Consider the following 17297-nt stretch of genomic DNA (forward strand, 5'->3'; position numbering starts at 1 on the left):
TTGTATATTTTCAATTTAATATACATATAGCGCGAACGTTTATTTGGCTCGATCGCCACAATTATAAGCATTTCAGATCTGCATTCTGCTAGTCTGCAGATCTCGTTACAGGCTACAGGTTGTCGCAATATCACGGGTCGCGGATCGCGGGTTTGCTTGGACAACTGCACACGCGTAAATGCGTAAGCTTAAGCACTACCGTTCTTACCGTAGGTAAGCTAAATATAAACAGCAATAGCTTAAGCCACTAATGGATCGATTCGACTAATGCTACTTCCCACCCTTCTCTCGTTTGACTCGTTTCATCGTACGTACCTGCTGTGAGTCTGTGAGCAACGTGGCGCTCGGTATAAACGTATAAACAAAACGTTCACGCCCACGAGTATTACGTCTACGCAAATCCAATCTACGCTGCTCCATATTATAGCTCTATGCCATGTTCCAGGGTCCAGGTTCCAGGTGTGTGCACTGGTGGAAAGTGCGCACCTGGAAACGTGCACACGTCTACTCGTGGTCCACTTGTTCTGCCTACTCGCCTACTCGCAACGCGAATAAGAGCATGCATAAGCGAGTATGAAATAATAGTCATCTTAAGATTATCTGGATACACGGTATATGGCAAGCGAAAGCAAAATCCGAGATATGTATTTATATAACTTTATCAAAACTAGAATCTATGTAATAAATATCAGCAAATGAGAGATATACGAGTGAAACGGTCAAAAAGGAAGGGGAAAGTATCGATACCACGATTATTGCCAAGAAGCTATTTGAAGCAAAATATATAACAAAATTAATATCTCGTCATTATTGAAAGCAAAATATTGATATTGAATCTAAAACGATACGATATATTGAATGACACGAGGATGTTCTAGGTACATCTAAAATCGCAAGAGCGAGAGAAGATGACGAGTTTTAATCTTTTCTTTTTTGAATCATTTCTGAGCCATTGCATTGGTTTGTATAGTCATTGTCTGAAGTCTGAAGCGAATCAAAACGTTAAAAGTTTTTATTTTTTATTTTTGAATGAATAAACAATTAAATGAATTTAAGCTCTTATTGGCACTGTACTTCTCTCACGACGCGCGCCGGTGAAATATAATATCGTGTCTCGCAAAGCAAGTCGCGTTGGCAGATTGGCAGATTGACACCGCGACCATTGTCACCATCATTAGTATGGAAAACCTCTTCTTCCCTAATTTGCGTATTATTTTCATATTCTTGGACTCGTAGCAGTCGTAGCGTTACGAGCTACGAGCTACGAGCTCGTTCAACGTGCCTCGACGCGACGCCGACGCGGCGACGGGCGACCGTCGACGTGCGGAGACACTGACACGAGTATGAGAAACGGAGCGGAGAGGAGCGAGTCGCGGAGTCGCGAGTCACGAGTCTCGTGCTCGGGGAAGTCTTTTGTACTCCCGCGCGACGCGATGAATCCTCTCTCTGGACGAGGGACGAGCGGACCCAACGAGAGGAGGTCCCGACTCTCGACTCCCGACTCCCAACCCGTCCCAACTCCCGACGCGAGACGCAAGACGCAAGACGCGAGTACGAGTCGCGTTTAGGTCGCGTAGCGCGCTACAGGCTTTCAGGCTACAGTAGTTGGCTGCCGCCGCTCGGGAACTGGACGGCCAGCCGTGGCCTTCTCGCGCGTTTCCTTTTTCCTCTCTTTCTTCTTGTCTTTCTCTCTCTCTCTCTTTCTTGTAATCGGCACTGGCGACTGGCCTTCTTCTCCCGGAGCGTATCCCGACAGTGATGTTTCTCCCTGATGTTCGGTATTGACTCTTGTCCGACCGGATTCTCATTGATCCTCGGACTGACGCGGTGAAAGTACTCGAGAAAGGGAAAGAGAGAGAGAGAGAGAGAGAGAGAGAGTACGCGCGTCCGACAAACTCCACGTGGTGCCGCGGCACCCTACTTCTCCAGTGGATACACCCCTCGAGTACCCTGAACCCTGAACCCTGAATCCCGCGACGATCGAGCGAAGGAGGCGACATGAGGCCGACCGTGGACCTGTTCGTCTGGACATTGCTGGTCCCGCCGCTCCTATTTGCGACGGACCCCTCGCAGAAGGCCGCTGGAGCAACGGTGGAATGCCCGCAGAAATGCGTGTGTTACAACAGCACGATGCAGGTGCGATGTATGTTCCTAAAGCTGGTCCAAGTGCCACGGGTGCCCACCAATGTCACCGTTCTGTAAGTCGTCTCTTTCTTTGTTTCTTTATTTCTTTGCAAAATCATTTTCTCATATCATTAGTTTAATTTAAAATTATTCGAAATTTCGGTGTTGCATAACGCGTAAAATGTTGTTTGAAATTTTCCTACATGCGCGAAAGTTCGATGCTTATAATTACACGAGAAATTGTCTGCAATCATCGTTGCAGATGATAACCAATCAACGTAGGTGGAATTGTGGTGAATGATGAAAGGTCAAGAGAAAGTGCGTTAAAGTGCACATTCGCTTATAAGAAGGATACTAATCGAGACGTATGATCAGTTAAGAAGATCGCGACTGACTATGGAGCGCTTTCTCACATGCGGTGCAATGGAAAATGCATTTTGTACTCTTCGCATCGTGTTTCAATGGTAGAATTCCTTATATTCCTCTAATGCCCCGAAACCTGTTTCAAGAATTCGTCGTACTGTAAATTATAATTAATAGAAGATTAAAAACTAAACTTAAAAAAAATTAATAATTGCATTGTAATCGATCTGTGCAATTATCTGCGATAGATCTCGAAAGAGAAAAGAATTTCATTACTTAATACTGGAAATATCCTCTCAGAGAATTAATCACGTTGTAATAATCGCTAAAAATCATAGAAAATCCGTAAATTCAAAATAGAAATCTAATTTAGCGAGCGAACGTATAAGTTATCGATTTGTGAAGCAAAGTAGATCAACAAAACCGAAGATCGCCGACTACTTGGAACTATATATATAAGTTATGGTTACGATGCGGCGCGGGCGCGGCGTTAAAGTGGAGTTTCGCAGAAAGGAACGAAGGAGAATGGAGTAAAACGGTTAGCTGAACGAATTCGATGCACATGATGCCACAGAGTTGTTTAATCCGACATTCTTAATACTGCGGCATTACGTAATAAATAATATATATTTATTTTATGAATATATTTTCAACATTTATATCGAGTCGACTTCGTCACGGCAGACTTCGCTGCCTCGAGAAGCGCGTATTTCAGAAAAAAAATATTTGAATACTTGAATTAACAAATGATAAACGTGATAAAAAATGTGATATCTCAATGTGTAGATGTAGATGACCGACTATTTTATCATTTCACCTCGATTTATCTCGCGCTGATACGTGTAATCGATACCGCATATATAGTATCATACCCATAAATTTCGACGCGCTCGTTGGAAAAAATAAAAGGATAATCCATGCAGTCTGTATGAAGAATATACACGAGTTCTTTATCATTTTTATTGTAAGTCATTTACGTTGCAAAATCTCGAACAAAGATGGAATGGTATGGCAAACATTGGCGAATCAGTTTGCGATTCTGTGAATCAGCGATAAGTGCTATTAATTCTATTTATCTTTAGTCTTAAATGTGACTTCGAATATACATATATCAGTACATTGGATTATAATCATATGTGTGTGTGTGTGTGTGTGTGTGTGTGTGTGTGTGTGTGTGTATGTGTGATACTCATTTTTATCATAACCATCGACAGGGGGGCCAGGGACTATCATTTATTATTAATTACTTGCTATTATTTGCTACATATTAATTTAAAAATGTTACCTTTTAAAAATAAAGTTTAATATATTTCACAAAAGGATTATTCAATAGAGAGGATCACCATTTAACCATGACCCTATTCTGCAATTAGATGGCACAAATCGTTGTGTAACCTTAGAACACATTGTGGAAATGTAAACCCCATTAGAGAACACAACTACTGTTTTATTTTATTTATTATTTTTTTATTGATACGTAATCTTTTTTCTCATGCAACTTGTTAAGATAAAATAAATAAAATTTATTATTTACATAAGAAATATATATTTTCTCATTTTTCTTTTCATTATAAATAATTGTATTCTTTTTCAACATTAAGTTCTATTTCATTTTTTCTAATTACAATCTCATTTTATCTAAACTAGTTGACCCTTTTAGAAAAAATCTCTCTCCCTCTCTGTCTCTTATTTATCATTTTTAAATAGCGACCATCTCGAATTAATTCTCTTCAAAGTTAGAAAGTAGATATATATAGCGACAACGAGTATTTGGAATACATTATACGATGCGGCTCTGAGATATGAAACTTGACTCTTTGATTAATTCTACAATCACTGCTCATGCGACGGTGATGAAATTTTATTGAAATAAAGAACAAGTATAAACACGCAACTCATAGAGGTTCTGCACACACATATTATGTCGCGTATGAAGCCTGAGTAAGCCAGAGAGAAGTTCTCGACGTTAAATTTCTTTTCTTCTCTATCCTTCTCTGTCTTTCTCGCACCATCCTACGCTCATATAAATGCGATTATAATTTACATTAGTCTGCCTGTTATTTCCGTAGCGATGAGTGATGAGCTATCCAGCGCTCTAACATATTTAATACGATATTGTCGATTGTCGGTTCACGAGATCATTCAAAAACATTTTATTTAACTAAATACAAATAACAGATTCTCCACATATAATATGTTTGTTAAGAAATTATAAATAAATAATTAAGTTTCATCTTTCTTTTAGCAATTTCAATGTTAAAGAAGTGGCATGAATATAAATTGTATTGTCTATCTCTTTATACGTTTATTTGAGAATTAAAAATTGATCTATTTATTTTTGTTTTATCATACACAGATGATAACAGCAATATTAATTTAAAATATCTTATACGAATCTGCGCAGAGTCTTTCAACTATACGAAACGAGGCATATTCATTTGAGGATAACGTAAATTCCACAAGGGGACAGTGTCCCCTTATATCATCGTTATAGATATTCTCGTCGGTGCATCTCGATGAATCGAGTGGTGAAGCCCCGGCTTCGGTGAAATTCGATATTTTGATCGAGCGAAATACGGTTCAGAAAAGACCGGATTGTGTGTGTGTGTGTGTGTGTGTGTGTCTTCCCGGAATCATTCTCATGTATCCACTTCATCCGCTGTTATTAATGCCGTTAATTCGCTCGCGATCTCCGTTATTAATACGCGTGTTCCATCACGCGGCGTTAAACGAATAAACCACCGATATTTGTACGCATCGATGCATATTTCTATCAATGGCGAACGATCGAAATGGCCACGTGCGATGACTGGCGTTAGAAATCAATAATTCGACGTCAAAATGCATTTACATATACAAAAGGCAAAAAGATGCAAGTTTAAAAATTCAATTTTTCAGACGAAACTTGCGAAGAATAATGTTACGTTATTATTATATTAAAGAAATAAACATTTATTATTATTTTATAGATAAAACAATATTTTACAGAGGAATCATTCAGATAGAAACTTCCAGTGCTTACGTACTACGTACGTAAAATGGTTTCTCGGTATTTATTTAAATTCTTTTAATATTAATAAATGTAAAGAAAAATTGTTTGTCTAAAATAAACAGCACTCTTCATTCATTGATATTGAATTTATTGTACGTATAAGTTTTCTTTTTGGATAATCGTGATTAAAATTTTTAAATAGATTTAGCTTATTTTGTAATTTTAGAACTTGTTTTTCTTTCATTACAATAATCTAACTGTCAACACCGATAATTTTAAACTTGCTTTGTTCTACTTTCCAGATAAAGATGTATATAAGTATGACTCGCTCCAAATTTCGTAACGCTGTCAACATTAACGCAATATTTTATTGAGGTCGCGTTTAAAGTATTTAATTACCGTGAAATGTGAATTAAATTGTTTGCAAAGTAATCTAAGGTCACACTGAAGAACTGGAGCTAATTACATCGCTTTCTTTCGTAGAAAATAGCACTATCATTTTATAATTGACTCACCACACCACAGTTTATTGATATCTTGTGTGCGTATGTGTGTACAAATTATATAAAAATAAAAATTATCGCGTATATAAAAATTATCATAAAACGTAATGTAAACATTTATATTAATATTCATTATTCAATATTGCATATGCTTATATAATTTGTAGAAAAATACAAAGGCTATCGCCGTGTGGAGAATTTCCGCCAGTTACAAATCGGGCTTTTTCTATTTTTCTCTCGGCACGCGTACTCGCGCCGACCCGACGCGACGCGACACGGTGACGATTCGTTGACACGATAAGAAGGTTGAAACTTGAAACATCATCGGGTCAAGCGCGACAACTCAAGTCAGTAATTTAGAAAGGAAGTAATGTACAACGAGTCGAGTAAAATTATTAATTAAGGAGACGCTCTGCGGCTGATAACTAGTGGATTATCTTCGCCACGCCAAGTCGTAATAATTATGCGGTTGTGCAATGCGTTTTACGAGTTTGATAAATTTTTGTACTATTAAACCATGCAGCTAAATATCCTATTAATTACGATGCGTGGTACTCGCACTCTGATTTCCTTATTGATATCATACGAGTATACTTGTACCGTTAATAAGATATATATATTTTTTTAATTCAATAATCGTAATCTTTTCTAATAAGCAGATTCACGCGCGTAAGTTTCGAATCAAGTTTTCGCAAATCGTATTTACTAATCGATTTCTATTTATCTTAATAAATATATTACTTGTCTATCGAAGAAAGCATCATTGCTGTTTACTTTATCTTATATCCCGAAAAGCGCTTATGAATACTTGGTTCGCTCATTTTACTAAACAAGTGGGCGGATAGCTACGGTATTCTCGCCCACGTATGAAATTCTCTTCAGATATATTTATCTCACTTTTAGCGCAAAATGCGATCATCGAAATGTGACCGTCTGATCTTGAAGATCTAAGATCGTACGTGAGATATTCGTACACAAATATAAATAAAATTCAAAATCAACGACATTATCCTATTTGCTTCTATTGTTTCTATCATATCGGTAATCTGCCATGTCGGCGATATAAGTCCCTCTCTCTTGATACGCTGCAATATGCCTTTCTCGCAAAAGATATTTATTATTATGACATTTGATGACAATTGATGACGTTCACACTTCACATTTAATTTTTGGCAAAGTATGGCTCGTCCGCGATTTCTCAAGAATAATAGAACGTCTCGATTCTTTCTATCTGGCACTCATCCTCAATGGCGACTCGAGACTCGAATGCTCGAAATTTTTTCAGAGATCTCCGATTTAACAGCATCACGGAAGTGCGCGCGGGGTCGTTTGACGGACTCGACAAATTGCACACTCTGCTACTAAATGACAACCACATTCGACGGCTGCCGGTGGGCGCGTTCGAGGGCGCACCGAATCTACGGATACTCTACTTGTACAAAAATCGCATGGAGCACATCGCACCGGGCGCGTTCGCGGGGCTGCCACGACTCGAGCAGTTGTACCTGCATCACAACCACCTCCGTGAGATCCGACCGGGCACGTTCAACGACCTGCCGGCGCTGGAGCGTCTGTTTCTGCACAACAACAAGCTTCATCGACTACCAGCGGACGCGTTCGTCAACGTCGGCCCGATGACGCGGCTGCGTCTCGACAGCAACGCGCTCATCTGCGACTGCAATCTGGTCTGGCTGGTGGAACGTCTGCGGGACAAGCCTACGGAGATGGCGGCGATTTGCCAATCCCCGCACAAGATGAAGGGTCGCTCCCTAACAACGATGTTGCCCGAGGACTTTCATTGCAGTTGAGTATAGAATAGAATAGCGGCCGGCACCTCGCTCACGCGAAACCATCGTGAGATAGATTCATTTATCTTCTGTTATTATCATCTGAAAGCAACATATATACTGTATATATATCACCAAAAAAATATATATATGTATATATATAACAAAAATTGCTTTTTTTTAACATAACAATAAAACTTTGTTATGGAGTGAATTTATCCTTTGACTCTTTATTTTCATTGCTCATTGTTATACGTATCAATTATACATACCTCATATGATTTTGACATTATCACTGACGTAAGAGAGCGACTTTTAATATCTGATTACACGCGACATACGTCGTGGTCGTTGACACTGTGGTCATCGCGCTGCTGCATGATCTGCAACTGCATCTCGCGTGACGATGACTCTGGCTAGGGTGATCCGTGTATAATTGTGTATCTATCGCGTGATCCTTCAGCGGAAGACAATTAAATTCATTTTCCATTCAATTGACTGCCGCTAATTAATTCTATAGACTTATAGAGCTAAGCTTTCGAATCTCGATGATAGTGAGCTCTGAAATTATGCTATTATCAATTTGTAGAAGATTATATTTAGTGTATTTTATAAGTATGTATGTACAATCGTATATTTCTTTCTTCCTGTTAATATTAAAATACAAGAACTCGCAGTGGACAGAATCTCAGTGGTAAAAGCAGATAAAACAAGTAGATATATATATGTATGCATATAATGATCGCGATATACCAAAGCTAAAGAAGTTCTGAAATTGTATAAAAAAGAGACGAGAAGAACGCGAATAAAATAAATAATCTCATCAGTCATCATGTGTCATCACACATTAATCTAATTATTTATCTAATTCTAATTTTTCTTCAAAATCTCAGTCATATAACAAAAGATTCCTTTCGCAGCGAAACCGCGCATTATAGAAGGCCCGGAAGACACCGTAGTACGATTTGGTGACACGATAACGTTGAGATGTCGAGTGACGGGTGATCCGACGCCGAAGATCAAATGGATGAAAAACAGGTCGAGATACTCGTGGGAAACGGACGATGATAACGAAAGGTACGCGATCCACGAAGACGGTGAGAAATACGTGATCCGCGAGGACGGCACCTTGATCATCTCTGGCACGACCGAGCAGGACAGCGGGATGTACGAGTGCATAGCCAGCAGCGACATGGGCTCGACCAAATCTAGGAAGGCCAGAGCGGTTATCACGGCGGCGTCTCGGTTGATACTCGCTGAAAGGCCAGAATCGCAGAACGTGAGCGCCGGAACCAACGTGACCTTCTCCTGTCGAGTGCTAGGCAATCCCAGGCCCGCGGTTCACTGGTTTCGAGACGGCCGATCAATCTCCTTTGGCGACAGAATCTCGCTCGAGAACGACGGCACCTTGCTGCGTATCCTCGCGGTTAAGGAAACCGACGCAGGCAAATACGAGTGTTACCTGAAAAGTATCGATCACATGGTCCATCTCTTCGCGGATTTGAATGTTGTCGACTTCACGGCGCCTCGACTGCTCTTCAGACCGCAAGACATGGAGGCGGAACCGGATGCTACCGTCGAGGTACCTTGCCGGGCCGAGGGCATCCCGAAGCCAGTGATACAATGGAAGAAGGACGGTAGCGCGCTTGAAGGCAACAGGATCAAGATTATGCGTGGGGGGAGTCTTGTTATTTTTAACGTGACTCCGCAAGACTCAGGCAGGTATGTATAAGATTGGGGTAACACGGCCTTGACCACGCTGGTCGTTGGTCGTTGGTCATTGGTCATCAGACCTCTCGTTTTGCACGACAAGATTACACGAGTTATTTTTTTGAATGCGCGAAAATGATTTCTCGTCGAGATATCTCCCCTTGAAGAAGAACAATTAGTAATTCGGACAATTAATGACATTTAATGCATACATGTTGCGATTGCATTAATTTGACGATTCTATAAAATCTTTGGCTATCAAATAAAAAGTTTGATACACGATACCTCCTTATACTCCTTATACGATACAACACTGCAGTCATTTTCCTTTTACAGATACGAGTGTTCGGCTATAAACGATTACGGCCGCGCAACTGCCGATGCTTTGGTGCGCGTTCGGCAGCCCGGTGCGGCAGCGGATACACTCGTCGTACGAGCCTTCCAAAGTGCCACCGAGGAGATCGATCGTGCCATCAACAAAACGCTATCGTCTCTCTTTAATCCCGACGGCTCATCCAAACATAATCCGTTCCGGGTGGCACGGTTTCCGGACGCGATCGGTCGCGCGGCCGCCAGACCCGCCGAGCTCTTCGAGAGAACTCTCGTCAATATCCGACGTATGGTGGATGCTGGCAGTAAGGCAAACGTGACCGATGAGTTTCGTTACGAGGAAATCTTGACGCCTGAACAGGTAAACGCGCTACGTGTTCGAGTACTTACATCGAGAGCACGTTGTGTCCTAAAATAAATAATTTATACGTGTACGCGCGTCCCGTTTTAGGTCAAGGAAATTGAACGATTGTCCGGATGCACCGGCCACAGACGTCGGCAGAATTGCACCAACAGGTGCTTCCACCACAAATACCGGACCGTGGACGGCAGTTGCAATAATCTGCGCCATCGTACTTGGGGCTCGTCGCACACGGGATTTCGTAGGATTCTGCAACCCATCTACGAAAACGGTTTCTCGATGCCGGTCGGCTGGGAGAAAGGACGGCGGTACCACGGCTATCCGAAGCCCGCTGCGCGCCTCGTGTCGACCACCCTGATCTCTACTCACGATATTACGTCGGACGATCAGATCACCCACATGGTGATGCAGTGGGGTCAGTTCCTGGACCATGATCTCGATCACGCGTTACCATCGGTGTCGAGCGAGTCGTGGGACGGGATTGACTGCAAAAAATCCTGCGACAACGCCGCGCCCTGCTTCCCAATGGAAGTGCCGCCGGGTGATCCGCGCATCAACAACAGACGATGCATCGACTTCGTGAGAAGTAGCGCCGTGTGCGGTTCCGGCGCGACCAGTATACTATGGGGTGGCCTGACGCCTCGGGAACAGCTGAATCAGTTGACTAGCTACCTGGACGGATCGCAAGTCTACGGCTACGACGACGAGCTGGCGCGCGATCTGCGCGACTTGACGACGGATCGTGGATTGCTCCGGGAAGGTCCCACGCTGCCCGGTCATAAGCCTCTGCTGCCGTACGCGTCCGGCCAGTTTGTCGACTGTCGTAGGAATCCACTGGAGAGCTCGATCAACTGCTTCGTAGCCGGGGACATTCGCGCGAACGAGCAAGTTGGCTTACTGGCCATGCACACTTTATGGCTGCGCGAGCACAATCGCATCGCTCGCGCGCTACGCGAGACGAATCCACACTGGAACGGCGAGAAACTGTATCAGGAAGCGAGACGTATCGTCGGCGCTGAGATGCAACACATCACTTATCGGCACTGGCTGCCGCGAATATTTGGACCGGCAATCGACGAAACTTCTCAGCTCTGGCCGCCGTACCGGGGCTACGATCCCAACATCGACGCCAGCATATCCAACGTTTTCGCCACCGCCGCTCTACGTTTTGGACATTCGCTCATCCAGCCGCGTCTCGAGCGCCTGAACGCCTCCTACCAACCGATCCCTCAGGGTCCTCTCGATCTGCGAGACGCGTTCTTCGCGCCCTGGCGACTGGTGGAGGAAGGCGGCGTCGATCCTCTGATCAGAGGTATGTACGCCACGGCGGCGAAACTGAAGCTGCCCGAACAGAATCTCAATGTCGAGCTCACCGAACAGCTGTTCCGTACCGCGCACGCGGTTGCCCTGGATCTGGCGGCGATGAATATCCAGCGAGGAAGAGATCACGGTCTTCCCGGCTATCTAGAATGGCGCGCTTATTGCAACATGTCGCGCGTGGAGACGTTCGAGCATCTCGCCGACGATATCAGCAGCAGTCGAGTGAGACAGAAGCTGCGCGAACTCTACGGCCACCCGGGCAACATAGACGTCTGGGTCGGTGGTATTCTCGAGGATCAATTGCCGGGGATGAAAGTCGGACCGTTGTTCAAATGTCTCCTATTGGAACAATTCCGGCGGACCCGGGATGGCGATCGGTTCTGGTATGAGAATCCGAGCGCTTTTACCGCGGAACAGCTCGCACAGATCCAACAAGCGTCACTAGCCAGAATCTTGTGCGACAACGGCGACAATATTACTCGCGTGCAACCCAACGTGTTTCTACTGCCCGAAGGTCGTAATGACTTTGTCAGTTGTGACGAGATTCCTTACGTAGACTTGAGCGCGTGGTCCGATTGTTGCGACAATTGCGAGGATCATCGCGACAATACTATTTCTCGCTTGCGCGCGCGTAGGGAAGCTGAGAAATATTTTGCACCCAGTCGCGACTACGTCAAGGACATGGATTCGTTAAATCGCGACGAGAAAGTCGAATATTTGCAGAGGATGTTCGAAGAAAGTGATCGAGAGGCTAAGACATTGCGAGAGCAGGCTGACGATTTGTCGCGAAGAGTGAAAGAACTCGAGTCACTTTTAAAAGACATTGCAACACGACGATAGAAAAAGATCATCCTTTCTCTCTTATCGCGGATAGTCGCGCTCTTGCAATCTTGCATTTCAGATATACGCCATATTCTTTATGCAGTTATTACTGTTGTAAATAGAAGCATTTGCAGAAGTAGCATCGCGCGATCTTTAGACACGTTTCCTTTCCTTTAAGAGCTTTAGATTAACGCAGCTGTTACCAAGCTGTTATGCACATACGTATAATGCGTAACCCACTAATAAAACTCCTGCACTTTTTATTACGTACGTTGGATATGTACATTAGGTACACTATATACATTTATCGACATTTATAAATCAAGCTAATAACCTCTAGTTTCATTTACTAACCGATGCGAGATACTTTGTGTGTTGCCCACGAGCAACCACATCCTTACCGTCGTTCTTTGTAAGCTCCACTGCGAGGAAAGCCAATGTCTTCCCGGTACGCACAGTTTTAGCATCGACCGTCACTGTTTCACCAGGAAATGCAGCCTTCAAAAACCTGTGCCATTAATTATTCTGTTGTACGATATAAGCATTTTTGCATATTTTTTTTACTAATAAAAATTGTAAGTTACAACGTTACATTTCAAATTCAATTTCTAGTCTCTCTAACCGATGTATATCGTAGATTGCATATACATTTTTACATCAGTGCAGAGATTTAATTTATCAAAACATGCATGAAGAAAAGATTGAGAATGTGATTAGCCTAATAGAGCGTAATTTCAAATGTGTGTATAAAAATGATGAAAATATAATAAAATAAAGAAATTTGATAAAAATTTGATATCCTTACGTCACATGCAGGTCTACAGAAGCACCGGGAGGAGGTTCAGTTTTGTGAGTCATTAATGCATATGTAGATACACAGTCTATAATGGTAGTGGTAAAACCACCATGTAAAAAACCACCGAGATTTAAGTGCTCTTCCGCCACAGTAAATTGCGCTTTGCACTTTCCATCGCCAGCTGACAGTAATCTCACCTATTCAGAAATCATGCATACACAACATTAGTATCTTTATATATAATAGGAAATATAGATAACACAAAATAATTGCTAGGTTTAGAGCTAGGTATCTATAATTAGATACATAAAATATTTTGGTAAATTAAATGAAATTTCTTGTACTCACATTTTTCATACATCGACCAAAGCCTTTGCTATTCGCTATTTTCTCCAAAACAGCTTTTACAAGTTCCATTTTGCACGACATGGTCTAGGTACGCTCTTTGACTGCTTTTGACTCAATTGATATCTCTCTCACACTGTCTCACTTCAGTCACACTTTGAACCGAATAGCTATATAGTCAAGTAATTTATTTCTGTAAATAGTTTTTTTCATCTTTAAACCTTGCACGATACGCATCAGACCACGATATCGAATGTATATGTATATACAATAAACGTCAATCACGATTCACGATTTGCAAATAAAATTACATTATATACCCATATGTACGCACATACATACATATAAACAATACGACACGCATACGTGATACGTGTAAAGGCCCTTGCACAATGTCAGGCAACATAATAGAAAATAGAAACTAGAAACAGGGAATAAGTAGAGACCCTAGATCGGACAAGTGCCGTCGTGGGGTAAAACCGGATATGATGTTTTTGATGGCGGTTCATTTCGATTGTTGAATAAATATTACAAGTCGAAAAAAGAACCGGGTATCTGGGTACCCGCGATCGCGATAACTTGCGGTCACACACATTTCTGAGTTTATGCTTCATAATTATCGTCGTGTTGCATCATCTATTGTTTGAACTATTATTATTATCATTACCAGAGTTAGAAACTCGGGGAATAAATCCTAGAATGGAACGAGTGCCAATATAATTGAAAAAGAAGAATGACTTTTATACACAGGCTAAAATCTTTCTTTTTTTTTTTTAAGATTTGGAATAAAACTATAGGCTAAGATTAACTTATTGTTAGACACAAATAAAAAATGTTGTAACTTTACTTTTTGTAACTGTACTTTTGGGAGCATAAAAATTTGGAGAAAATAAAAGTTGAAAATAGCAAAATCGGAGGAAATATAAATGATTTATTTCAAAATACTTAAAGCAGTAAATAGTAAATAGTAAATAGTAAAGATGTAAAAAAATCTATCAAGAACAATTAATAGGATTACCCTGATCATCTAACAAATGATCCTGTGGATTATTGAGATATTTAGGTCCATCTCCTACTTTAGTATATATCATGTATCTAAGTTGTCCTGGTGGATACTTTTGAAGCTCTAATTTCTCCAAGATACCCTGTACAAGATAATACTTGTAATAATAAGGATAATTCATAAATGCACATATATGTTTGAATAATTAATTACTATCTATCAATTAATATGCGTGAATATATATTTAATACATGAAACACATACTTGCGAAGGCTTAATGCCTTCAACAGGTAATCCTCTTCTGTATTCAATCGTAACATTTTCAGAAGGAGGAAAAAAGTGATCTAGAACACCTATCACCGCTGATACGTCTTTCTCTAGTAAATATAACGTAGCATTCGGTCCAGCGTCGAAAGTATACGCAACCTAGCAATGTTTCATGCATATAATAAAATAAAATGTGTCTAACCATTTTTGTGCTGTAATTTATAGAAATAGAAAAATGCAAATCAAATATGAAAAATATTTCATTTACCTTCACGTCATTAACTGCATCGTTATAGGAATGTACCAGATTTATAATACTGTTGGAAATATCGTTCATATAAATACATGGAGGATACGTGTCCAGGCACACAGCATGGAACTGATTAGAATCCTTCATAGTAAGTTGGGCAAAATTTTTGAAATCCTTTTCAACGATCGCTCGTTGCATCTTATTAGCTCTTTCTGGGACTACATGCATTATTCTATGTTGCAAAAGTTGAGATGTTTCCATGCTTCGTTTCATACCTATTGCACTTGGAACCTTTTTTTGCTCATCGCTGACCTGTAAATATTTATAAGTACTTATCTCGCCTATCTTTATTATCAATATACGTAGAAAAAGGTTTCTTTTCTTACAACAAGCACTAAAATCCTCAATTCAGGCCAATGAGACGCAGGCACGATTTGCTTTGCTAAACTGTCCGTCCCGTACTTGTCTGAACCCATGTGCCATCTTACAAAACCACCTATAGTACTGCGACATGCTGATCCTGAACCGGAACGCGCTATGATGCTAATGTCTCCCTATAGAAAGATATATTTAGAGTTTAGAGTATATACAATACACAAATTATATTTTAAAATATAATAAATATATTAAACAGAAAAAATAAATTATCATACTTCTATTTTGTAAAGCTTAGCTAATGCCGCTGTAAGGCATGCATATCCTGCAGCACTGGAAGCTAAACCAGCAGCAGTTGGAAAATTATTTTTTGAACATATGTGAATCTTCCAGTCGTTTGTGTAACCAGATAATTGTGAACGTTTCCTGACTTACAAAAAAAAAGGAGAAGATTAATTTAATTTAATTCAATTAACACTGCAGCATACATTTTTAGTAAATTTTTACGCACAAACTTACTTCCTTTTAAACAATTTTGAAGCCTCGCGTTTTTTACATCTTCCTCTCTGAAAATATATCAATTTATCGCAAAGAATAAAAAGAGAATAATAATGAAAATGATACTTTCTCAACATACTTTCCATTCAGCCAAATACGATCTTCTTTGAAATCAGGACTGATCATTACAGTAGTTCTTGCATGCAACTATAAAGAAAATATGAAAAGGCTGTAACACATTGCCAAGATATCTCTAACGTGTTTACGTTCTCTCGCTCTCTTCCTCTCATTCATTTAGAATTTGGATTTAGAATTTTATATTTACCTGGTCTGTGTCTAAAGTGGCACTTATGGAATCGTTGGTTGGTAAAATTAAGAATTCATCCCTCTTTCCCCCTAAAATCATACAAATCTACGATGAAAAGTTAATTTTTACTTAAAAAAAAAAAAAAAACAGATATATGGGACTAAAGGGTAAGCCCCCGTGTGACAAATATTTCCATATTGTCATTGTAACTGTGTTTTTGCTACCACTTTTTATCCTACCGCGATAGCTATTGAAATTCAAATATTGCCGTGTGGCACGAATAGCTGCGCGAACGACGCGCGTGTAACATATTCAAGCGTTTAAAATTTTAAAAACATATGCATGATGCGATATATAATTAACATGAACTTTGAATTCCATTATTCAAATAAATCATATACACATTTTAAAAAGCGAATACCGATAGTATTTTTTTAGCTAATATATTAATTCACAAATTATGGACGTCTTTCAAAATACTAGTTGAAAATGTCCCGAAAACTTATATTATACGTTAAATTTATTAAGTAATACAAATTTACGATTTTAGATATATATTTCGGTCAAAATTTCAAAGTACAACTCGTGTGTGTGTGTGTGTACGTGAAATATAATAAAGTCAGTGAAATAAAGCTATTAGACATTTCAATTTCTCGCTGAAGAATAATAAAGCTTTTTGACTATACGTACAATATTTAATAACAGCAATGTTGACCGGTGCAATGCAGGTAACGATATTCATGATTTTCACCGCGTACCCAATAACTGTTAGCACTACCGAATACCAGCTGTTATACCACCAGCTACAGCTACAGGCTACAGAGCAGAGAACTACCAGCTGTGACTGCTGTGACCAGCTAGCAGCTACTGTGATTCTTATGTGATACCTGTCACCTGTCAGTTATTCACTTATCAGCTGCACGAATTTATACATATACTTACACGAGAAAAGCCACGTGTTATGGCCATAGACTGAAATACAACTAGATTGCTACTCCAAGAAATAAAAGTGAAGCAAATTGACTCGGGAGGAGAGAAGCCAATCATTGGCCGCGTTCAGCAGACACAACTGTTGAGTTCGTCTTATCAACACTCTGCGTTGATTGATTAGTTCTAAAAGCAAGAGCCAATCACATTCGACTGC

At 40.5% G+C, this 17297-nt stretch overlaps 3 protein-coding genes across 3 annotated transcripts; 1 reads left to right on the forward strand and 2 right to left on the reverse strand.

Annotated features, from left to right (window-relative positions):
* The first annotated feature begins 1610 nt into the window (after window positions 1-1610).
* LOC112467631 (peroxidasin) lies at window positions 1611-12450 on the forward strand. Its single transcript, XM_025036314.1, has 5 exons — window positions 1611-2198; window positions 7268-7785; window positions 8690-9491; window positions 9816-10170; window positions 10261-12450. Exons 1-5 carry the CDS (start codon window positions 1999-2001, stop codon window positions 12328-12330), a joined length of 3945 nt encoding a protein of 1314 aa, XP_024892082.1. The 5' UTR covers window positions 1611-1998; the 3' UTR covers window positions 12331-12450.
* A 105-nt stretch (window positions 12451-12555) lies between these two features.
* On the reverse strand, window positions 12556-13774 carry LOC112467632 (acyl-coenzyme A thioesterase 13-like). The gene is made up of 3 exons (XM_025036315.1): window positions 13457-13774; window positions 13118-13305; window positions 12556-12820 (listed from the first exon to the last, which is right to left on the reverse strand). The coding sequence occupies exons 1-3, from the start codon at window positions 13535-13537 to the stop codon at window positions 12655-12657; spliced, it is 435 nt and encodes a 144-aa protein (XP_024892083.1). The 5' UTR covers window positions 13538-13774; the 3' UTR covers window positions 12556-12654.
* Window positions 13775-14355: 581 nt separating this feature from the next.
* LOC112467634 (diphosphomevalonate decarboxylase) lies at window positions 14356-17109 on the reverse strand. The gene is made up of 9 exons (XM_025036317.1): window positions 16844-17109; window positions 16172-16242; window positions 15986-16053; window positions 15868-15914; window positions 15627-15778; window positions 15360-15527; window positions 14992-15285; window positions 14721-14882; window positions 14356-14598 (listed from the first exon to the last, which is right to left on the reverse strand). The coding sequence occupies exons 1-9, from the start codon at window positions 16893-16895 to the stop codon at window positions 14449-14451; spliced, it is 1164 nt and encodes a 387-aa protein (XP_024892085.1). The 5' UTR covers window positions 16896-17109; the 3' UTR covers window positions 14356-14448.
* Window positions 17110-17297: the final 188 nt, after the last annotated feature.

This window comes from Temnothorax curvispinosus, unplaced genomic scaffold, assembly GCF_003070985.1.
Source record: "Temnothorax curvispinosus isolate PA1 unplaced genomic scaffold, ASM307098v1 QBEX01017700.1, whole genome shotgun sequence".
NCBI classification, from domain to species: domain Eukaryota; kingdom Metazoa; phylum Arthropoda; class Insecta; order Hymenoptera; family Formicidae; genus Temnothorax; species Temnothorax curvispinosus.